Below are 9,877 nucleotides of genomic sequence, written 5' to 3' on the forward strand. Positions count from 1 at the left end.
CCGGCAGCCCGGAGAGGTCTCGTGGAAGACCTCGGATGGAGATAAAGGAGCTGCCGGTCGTATCGGAGCCTTCGGAAGCGGCGCAGGAAGGCGTGTGCCAGTATGCTCCACACCGGACTATCTGCACCATAAAGGAGCCTCTGCAGGGCCTGGAGGTGGAAGACATGGACCTGAGTAAGCGGACATTTCAGGCCCTGCCCCCCCTTCTCCAGGGCTAGATGGAGAACCCCTACAGGGACCCAGTGCAGTCCTGACCAAAAGAACTCCAGAATTGATGTCCAGAGGTTGGCCAGGAAACCCGGGGCCGGGACCAGGGTGTTGAGCCGGAACCAGGGTGTTGAGCCAGTACCAGAGCATGGACAGGACTAGTTGATTAAGCACCAGCGCTCTCCCTCGAAGGGAGAGGCACCGGAGTAGTCCTGTCCATTTCCAGAGCCGCTCTATCACTCAGCCCTCCAAATTCTGCCAGTTCTCCGGTGGAGACAGATGTGTGGCAGAAAGATAAATGCTGAGATAGAGCAGCAGACCTGCGCTCCACCAGATGGCTTGAAGCGCGGGTGGGAGGGAGCTCACCTGCCACCAGTCCCCTACCACCAAGCCTGAGCTCTTGACCCAGTTGACCCATGCGGAGGAGCTCCCGAATAGATGGCCTGGCAAGCCTCCACCTGCACCAAGTCGCCCGGGTCCTGGACCACGAGGAGCACGTCATCAACGTACGCGACAGAACCAGCCGCAGTTCCGGCTCCTGCAGCACCAACCCTGTCAATCTTCTTCGGAGGAGACAGAGGAAGGGCTCGATCGTCAGAGCACACAGCTGGCCCGAGGGGGGGGGGCACCCCGGCGTACTCCTCGCCCGAAGCTGACCGGTTTGGTCAGGGTCCAGTTGAGCCTGACCAGACACTTTGTGGAGGCATACAGCGCCTGGAGAAAACCCACAAACTGGGGTCTGAAGCCAAACGCTTGCCGAGTGCTCAGGAGATACCCTTGATCCACCCTGTCGAATGCCTTCTCCTGATCTAAGGACAGGAGGGCGAACGACAGACCATCCCTACATCCGAGTTCCAAAAGGTCCCGGACCAGATATAGGTTGTCGAAGATGCTGAGGCCCGTGATGGAGTCGGTCTGGTCTGGGTGGACCACGTCCGCCAGCACGGACCCTAGCCGCAGCGAAATTGCTTTTGCCACGACTTTGTAGTCCGTGCTGAGGAGCAAGACGGGACGCCAATTTTGTAAATCGTGACGGTCCCCCTTCTTCGGCAATAAGGCGAGCACGGCTTGCCTGCACGAAAGAGGGAGGACCCCGCTTTGGCCGATTATAATGTGTAACAAAACAAAGGTATATAATGTTTCAGCCATTTGCATCACATTGTGGTTGCTTCGATTACACACTGGCAGATTTAAGGTTGAGAGGTATGACTGAATGGAATGGAGGAGCTCAGGAATGCCTGCTAGTTAACGCACTGGTATATTAAGTCTTTCCTGCATTGTCATGTGAACTGTAAATGAGGAAATCCATTCCAGCAGTTTCACCATAAACTCATAAACTTAGAAGTTACCAACATTTAAATGTTCTCATTGGGTGAAATCAAACATGCAGTACTATATTTGGTATAAATTATAGAATGGCTAATCATTCCCAATAGCACAAGCCTTTCAATAAAAGTTTGGCAAATTCTACTTAAGTTGTTTTTTATGCAGATTTTACTGATCTTATCTGATTATATATTTTGCGTTTAAACAGTTCTGGATAATCTAGATCCTTTTAGGAGATGTATTGATGTATAAAGTAGATCCGAGAGCACCTTGACAGCCAAAACTTACACAAAACAGCTGCTGTTTAGTATAATTGATGATTTTTCATCTTCAGTATATCTTAATGCCATTACTAAGGTAGAATAACAAAGAAATGGCTTGTTGAAATTAGTCCAGCAAATACAGGGCAAAACCATTTACTCAGGGCAAAGGAGACACAACCAAAAACTAAACACCTTGGTCGCTGCCATAGATTGGTCATTTTTATCATCTCCACTCCAAATGTTTACTGTTGTAAAAAAAGAAACATAATTAGCATTTATGGTAACTGTCAAGTCTTTGATACTATAACACAAGTTGTATACAGCCATTGCAGACAGCATACATAGCTGGCATGCAGAAATTGTATTATTCCTTTGCTTTATCTACTTTCTATCTGACACGATTAAGAGGTACACATCCATTACCAGTGGGTCTCAAACCGGGGTTCAAGGAACCTTTTTTGATGGTCCACTGAATGAAACATTTTGGGACACAGACAGGCTTGAGCCCAGTCTACACACAGAAATTGCATCAATTTAACTAAATCAGTGCCAACACGTTATGTGGACAGTCTGAAGCTGGATACTGAGTTAGCTTAATTTAATTGCTTAACAATGTCCTTCAGTATTAGACTGATTTAAGACTGTTGTAAAAAGGACTGGTACACATTTAAGTGAATCAATTTAGAAGCTGATGGGGAAGGGATAGCTCAGTGGTTTGAGCATTGGCCTGCTAAACCCAGGGTTGTGAGTTCAATCCTTGAGGGGGCCATTTAGGGATCTGGGGCAAAAATTGGGGATTGGTCCTGCTTTGAGCAGGGGGTTGGACTAGATGATCTCCTGAGGTCCCTTCCAACTCTGATATTCTATGATTCCATGAAACTAAATGAGTACAATTTCCATAGTCCAGCTCTTGAATTGGGTTGTTGGGTGGATAAGTGGGTCAATGAGAAGTGCTTTGTGTCTCTTACAAAGTGACCTGCAGAATGAAAATGTTTGAAAAACACTTGATTAGATTTTAGTCAGGTAAGTCCCCTTGGCTGCACTTCACGCGCTCCACAATCTCAGCATAAAGTGTGGCTTTCCATCCCTTTTTTGCAGTCTTATCATAGATAGGATGAAAATTCCTTGTTATTATCTGACTGCCTCTCCTGTAAACCTGGCCAAAATATTTTCTCTCTTCAACTACCTGAACAGTCCAGTTAAAAGCACCCACTGCAATTTGGGAGAGTCGGGATGACAGATAGCATTTTGCTGGGAATAGTTTGGCAGGATGCTGGCACTTTCTGTGACTGCCTTTATTAAGAGCGTATGACACTAAGAGACTTTTGGAAGAGCAGAGCATTCAGCCCTGGCACCATAAGCCAATGAGTTCATAGTTCCCCATCTCTAAATGGTGCAGCTGTGCACCCTTTTGTTGTGTTTACAAAATACTTGTAACCCTTTGAGTGCCCAGAAACATCAGTAGCTGAATTGGCCTTTGAAAAAATAAACAAATAATGTAGTATTGGATAAACAAAATAATTAGTGTCAGGACTTTTAGTGCTACATAGTGGTCCCTGCTGCTGGAGGAGACCTATGTGGGCATAAAAGCATGTGGCTTATAACAGTTACCCTGTATAGAACTAAGCCATCATCTCACTGGTGTCTGATTCAATTGTTGGTTCTCATTTCTTGCTCCTTGTTCTGGCAGGGAGTGGGGGCACTGAGAAGACAGGCCACACAGCCGTTGGAGGAGCTGAGGGGAAGATGACTTGCTGTTGTTCACTCCTGTCTTTCATTTAGAATGGCATTGTGGCTGGTCATGATATGGGGTGTGCGTTACGGGGTTATAAATAGAGAGCTCAGGGGAGCGAGGAGGGAAAAGGCCCCAGGTTGTCTACTGTCCTTTCTTAAAGTGCTGGAAACTGCAGATTTTATTAGTTATAATGACCATTTATACCAATTATATCATTCTCTCCTCTAGAAGGATCCCAGACACATTTTATAAAATTATATCTAGGAATTACTTCATCCACCACTGAACTGTGACCACCTTTGATGTTGACGGCATCTGCTTCTCCTCCTTTTGAGACCTTTAGCCTGTGACCTTGCTTTGAAAGAGGACTGTCAGAAGATTTTTTTTTCTTTTTTAACCTGAATTCTCTACATGTGGTATTGCCATCCTCCTTAGATAAGAAGTCAATTGATCCAAGAACGTAGTTTAAAACTGGATGCCTTCCAGAGGGTGGACAAACTGCAGTTTCAGGTTTACGACTTGGAAGCTGTAACATCCCAGAGAAACTCACCCGCAGGTAAGGGAACATGTATTTCTTTTAAAATGATATTGAACATTCAAACAAGGCCAGTAGATATTTCCAGCCTAATTGTGTGGCTTGGGTACTGTACCACCACCTGGATTGCCAAAATAGCACATGCCTGCATATTCACCAACCCCCACCTACAAAAATAGATGTTTTCTCTCCCCCTTCATTCCCCCTCTTTTTTCTTCTTTTTCTTCTCATGTGTGAAGAAGGCCTGAAAGATGGTTTTGGTGTTTTGGGGGTGGGTGGGTTTTGTTTTTATTTTTGCTGGTTTTTTAACCGTAGCACCATGAGGAATATAAATACTGCTGTTTTTACTGGAAGTCTCTTTGGAGAACAAGAGAATAGGAGTTTGGAGCCTTCTCGGTTCTTCGTTGAAGGAACAAGAATTTTGAAGCTTTAACAAAGAGATTTTTTTTTCTTCCCAGCTGTTTTTTTATAACACCTGTTTAATTCAAAGTGCTTTAAACAGGTTGATGAAAAATCCCCATCCTTGCAATTGCTCAAGTTTCACTTCCTTTCTTCTTGTGATATCAAAATCCTGCTAATTCTTCAATCAGCTGTAGTCATGTAGGAAGATCTGAATTTTTAATATACTAAATACAGGGAAAAAACCCAACCTTCCAGGCCTTCTTTAAATATTATGAAGACTAAAAAAATGACATATCCAGTTCTGACATACCAGGGTACAATCCAGACCAATGAGTAGCTTTGTCACTCCTGCCCTGTAACCTGGGGTGCCCTTTAGAATGCTTTGCTTATGTAGCCTCCAACCTGGACTGCTCACAAACAGCCTCCAGCATGTAAGTCACTCCCAGCTATGTCTATGTGTGTGCTGCAGTCAACCAGCCCCTGTGGGCTCTGACCAGTCTTAAAGATTACCACAGGGTGACACCAACAACCCAGTCCCAGATTTTCCCCCAGAAACCTATGTCCTGTACTGCCCAGCCCTCTCCTGAACAATACAAATATATTAAGTCTGTTATTCCTTTAAGGAAATAATATGCACACAATTTATTACCCCAAATGGAATTATCCAAACACTTCGACTTAAACACACTGGACTAGATAAAACAATAAACCAAGTTTATTAACTACAAAGAAAGATTTTAAGTGAGTACAAGTAATGAGGCATAAAAGTCAGAAATGGTTACCAGAAAAATAAAGATAAAACACGTACTGGTGGCTAACTTAAGAAACAGTATTAGATTCAAAGCAAAGCTTTTTTTACCACATGCTTCAGAAAATAACTGACCAAAATTTCCAGTAAGGACCCCTCCCCTAGAGTCCAATGGCTGCTTCCTTTGTCTCTTCAGATGCAGTAAATGTGATGGGCAGGGAGAGAGAGAGAGGTGCCTTGGGGAGTTTCTCTCTTTTTTATAATTTCATTCCCTCTCTTGAAACATTTCCAGCTGAGACAGTGTGTCTGTGTGGAAAGATGTTCCCTGCTGAGGTTTTTCGCTGTACATTGGGTAGTTGCAGGGTTGATTTGCAACTCATTGTGGGTTTTCCCTTTCTAATGGATTATTTCAGTGCATTTAATTGGAGATCTATTTGTGTTTCCACTGAAAGGTTAAGAGGAACTAAGTGAAGTGAAGATTTCTTTAGCTACTGACTTTCAGAAGAAGCGATGTCTAGCATTTCAGAGACAGCAGAGGGTTCTGATCTGGCAGCAGATTCAGCCCTACAAATTCATGGCAGTATAAAATATCCCTGATACTTCTGTTAGTTGTTCATCTTTACATCTTCGCAGAATTCTAGGGACGCCATTAGAACTGCTGAGGCATATAAAGCTTTTCACCTCTAGGTTGATGATAGTGACAAAAGAATTGCCCAGGTCAATAGTCAATGGAAGTGTCCATATGATGGCTTTTTCGTTGTCCTATGTGAAAAGAGGTGTTCGAGTCATCAGTTCACTTCACCAAAGTCACTAGAGTTGGCATGGCTGTGTAGTCTTTAATAGAGAGGACAAAAGCTGGATGGGCTGCCATGGAGCCGTAGCTCCTCTTGGTGGTCCCTCTACATCAGGAGTGAAACGTTGGTAGGACAGTACTGGGAAGCTTGTGCTGTTGCTGCCCATGCGACATCTGTTCTGAGGGGTAAATAAAAGCCCTCCGTTTCCAGTAGTGTCAGTCAGGCACCTTTCATAAGCACTGAAATTCACATGCAGTGTTAAAAAGAATATTAAACTGCCTTTACAGTGTTAGCAGAGATGAAACATATGGCCAGTGTAAAAACCAACCAGGCAAGTAAGGATGAGTACATTCTGAACCAACCAGAGCTAGCTCTCTATGGGCAAATCAAACACACAGGATGAAAAGAAGTGAAAATAAGCCTGGACGTGTCAAAGTATTTGGCCGTCAGGGAGTTCCCATTATTCAACCTGCTGCATAGCTGGAGAACTTGTCTGGAGAGCAAGAAAAAACCTTTGTTTAAAATGGAGCCTGCCTCAAAATACAGACGTTCCACAGATGTCTGTCCCCAAATACTAAAAGGACATGCTTTTTTCTAGCTTCTTCTTGATGATTATGGTGTTAATTGTGTAACTGTACTATGGATGTTGTAATTTATTTCTTTTAAAAAGGAATGAAGAAGTCCGCTAATCTGATGTCTTTTAGGGCTAGCAGCGTAAGAAGTCCTTCATCAGGTAATAAACCAATACAGAATAACTGTCACTTCCCACCCATTTGCAGTAATGCACTTTGTCAGGAAAAGCAGGCTCACAGAGTGCAAAGGTTTATATTTTTTATTAATTTGAATAAGGCTGTATTGTCTTTAGTTGTAATATCAATTCCTAAAGTAATTGCATGCATTACCCTTCATTCTAGTGTTCATATTTTTCTAGGGGTGACAAGTGTACAGTTGCTGTATCTCTGTCTATTTAGGCTGTAATTGCAACCACAGCCAGGTCTTGACATCCTCATTTGATCTGGTTACAATAAACACAGTTGAGTTGTCCACATAGATGCTTTAGTCACAGCACAACCAACTGTCCACCAATCAGTGCTTTCTGAGAAAAATCTGGCCTGTCGTCTCATATTGCCTCAGCAGGGGACAGAGAACAGGCACACAGATTAGTACCAGCAACACTCAGGACAATGCATTCTGGGATGTCTTGCTGCACAAAGATATGGGAAGGAGAAGGAGCACCCATCTCAATTACACTGACTTGGGGTCATATCTGCAAGGCAAAATAAGCCTATAATTAGATTACAGAAACATAGTTAGGTACCAGTCAAGGCTTTTGGCACGGGTGACATGTGGCAAGCTGCCAGTGGCTACTAACAGAATATTAACTATGCTGTATGTGGAGACAATCCAAGATTAGAGCTGATCATATCAGTAGCTGGTTAGAAACTCAGCATCTGCTTTAGAGATTTCTGTGGCTATCTGGACCAACAGTCAATTAGGGAAGTTCCTCTGTCTGTGTGAAGACCTAGTGAAGGGAAAAAACTAAGCTAACATTTGAAATTGAAGAAATGCATCCTCTTTCATTTTTGATTCTGTTGCAATCTAAGGGCTAATGACAATAGTGCTTTGGAGAAACTATTTGCATATAATGGATTAGATTAGAGTTTGGATCAGCAAAGATCTGCTTCACTGATCTGTCCACTGATGGTGGAGTTATATGTATGACTCCCACAGTAATGAGACTTTCTCTAACCAGTGACAGGGTATGGGCTTTGATGAACTTTTTATGCAGAAACATTGTGGCTATTTTTAATTCTGCACATTCTTCTTCTTATTATTATTAGAAATTATACAGGAACCCCTATGCAGTTAGGACAGGACTAAGAAAGAAGTTGCTTACAGTTCTGTATGTCTGTTAACATCTGTATTTTTATGTTGTTTATATATCAGAACAGGTGCTTTGTGTATTTTTGCTAAAGTCAAGTTCTGCTGTAACTCCACATTATTTATAATATAGGTTCTGCATCCTGGGTCCAGCGCACAGTGCTCTCAGCATCAACTCTACCTAGGGATTACAAGCGGAATCCTTTGACTCCAGATCCCAAAGGTAGCAATATAACATCTGGAAAGACTGAACGGCCAAAGACTGTGAGTAATGGTGGATTTGGTAGTGAGTGGTAAAAGAAGGTCAGTGAAGTTTGTGAAAAATGAATTGCGTTGAGTCAGTCTTTAGGTCTGGACATTAACAGTCAAATCCCCCTGAAAGATCTGGATTAAGTAGTAGAATAGGGGGAGTGATATAATTGAAGGCTTCCTCTCACACCTGATTCACACACAGTTCTTAAACACTGTTGTCTGATTTCCAGGGATTTGTTAGGCTTCTATGGGACAATGTGTCAAGGAGGACCACCTATGCTAGAGGGTGCTGTGCCAGAGTCAGTAACTTCTGAGAAGAGGTGGTGTCTTGCAATGAATCCTGCCCCTCTCTCCAGCCAGGAACCTCCCCTCTCTCCACCCTGTTCCTAGTCAGCCTGCCTTCTGCAAGCCACTTCCCTTTGTTTCAGACTAGGAAGCAGCAGGAGAGAAGTATGTGCCTGCAGGACATGCTGGGGTGGGTTGCTGATCAGGATAAATCTACTCATGCTCAGTGTAATTACTGCATAGACTCCTTCCAAGGGTTAACATTACAGCCCACTCACTTACAATTGCAGGTGCCCAGCAGATGGAGGAACAGAGTGATAGATGCTCTCTTACCAGACCTGGCTGAACACGCTCAATCTCCCATCCTCATGCAGCCTCATGAAAGCAGGCTGGCCCAAAAGTGAGTTGAAATGTACTTTTGATTAAAATTAGAGGGTGTTTTCAGACCTATGCATTGTAACTGATCCAGCTAATGTGGAGTGGGATAATGAAATTTATGCAAAGCCAAACTGATGTACAAAGTAACAAGTGCTCTGACTGGGCCCTGGTCTACACTACGAACTTATAGTGGTATAAATACGTTGCTCAGGGGTGTGGATTTTCCACACCCCTGAGAGATGCAGTTATACCAACCTAACTCCCAGTGTAGACAGTGCTATGTCGGGGAGGTGGAGTATCTATGCTGCTGGGAGAAGCTCTCCTGTTAATGCAGGCAGCATCTTCACGAAGCGCTACAGCTGCCCTGCTGTAAGTGTAGACAAGGCCTGGCAATCCTTTACTGGTGTGAACTGTGAAAGGCTTTTTGTATTATAAAGATTGTGCATATTTGGCAATATGGTTAGATATGGAGACCCCCCACAATATTAACCATATTCCAGGATTTGCTAGGAAATTTTGTTTGTTTTATATAAAAATAAATCATTCTGCTGGCCAACCTTCCCTGGGAGAAAACAAAACTTCTGAGTACGGCATGCCAAGTATGGACATAAAAAATAATCCCCCTCTGGAGAACATGAAACATGTAAAACAAAAGAAACCTCTTAGAGAGGGAGTGGGATGAAGGGGCTTATCCTGCTGTTCAGTTAGCACTAGAGCTGGTCAAAAAACAAATTATTTTACAATTTTTTTTGTTCTGAATTAGAACAAAAACAAAAAACATCAAAATATTTGGTGCAAAGTAATTTTAGAAAGAATCCAGAGAATCAAAATAATGTTTTGAAAAATTCCAGGGAGCAGGGGATTCCGGGCAAGAAACCAGGAAGACCTGCTTTCCATCAATCGATTTGATACATTCCTGTGAAAAGATTCAATTCTAATGAATCAGCATTTTCCAACAAGCTCTAGTTATTACCTCCTCTTTCACTCATCACAGAAACTGATGTTCTGGGACTTTCCTATTATCTAAAAGATGGTGATGAGAAAAGCTTTGTTCGGTGTAGTCCTGAAGCC

At 43.2% G+C, this 9,877-nt stretch overlaps 1 protein-coding gene across 3 annotated transcripts in view; it reads left to right on the top strand.

Moving 5' to 3' along the window:
- The window catches only part of LOC119852731, a 143,634-nt gene that overhangs the window by 128,652 nt on the left and 5,105 nt on the right, over window positions 1-9,877 (top strand). For all 3 annotated transcript variants that reach the window (XR_005291796.2, XM_038394346.2, XM_043510788.1), the window contains 4 exons: window positions 3,967-4,087; window positions 6,681-6,743; window positions 8,025-8,155; window positions 8,719-8,828. Coding sequence is in view for 2 of the 3 variants with exons in the window: in XM_038394346.2 (XP_038250274.1) it covers window positions 3,967-4,087; window positions 6,681-6,743; window positions 8,025-8,155; window positions 8,719-8,828 (425 nt within the window). In the remaining variant the exon portion in view is untranslated. The remainder of the gene's footprint in view (window positions 1-3,966; window positions 4,088-6,680; window positions 6,744-8,024; window positions 8,156-8,718; window positions 8,829-9,877) is intronic.

The sequence above is a fragment of the Dermochelys coriacea genome, chromosome 3, assembly GCF_009764565.3.
Source record: "Dermochelys coriacea isolate rDerCor1 chromosome 3, rDerCor1.pri.v4, whole genome shotgun sequence".
Taxonomy (NCBI): Eukaryota; Metazoa; Chordata; order Testudines; family Dermochelyidae; genus Dermochelys; species Dermochelys coriacea.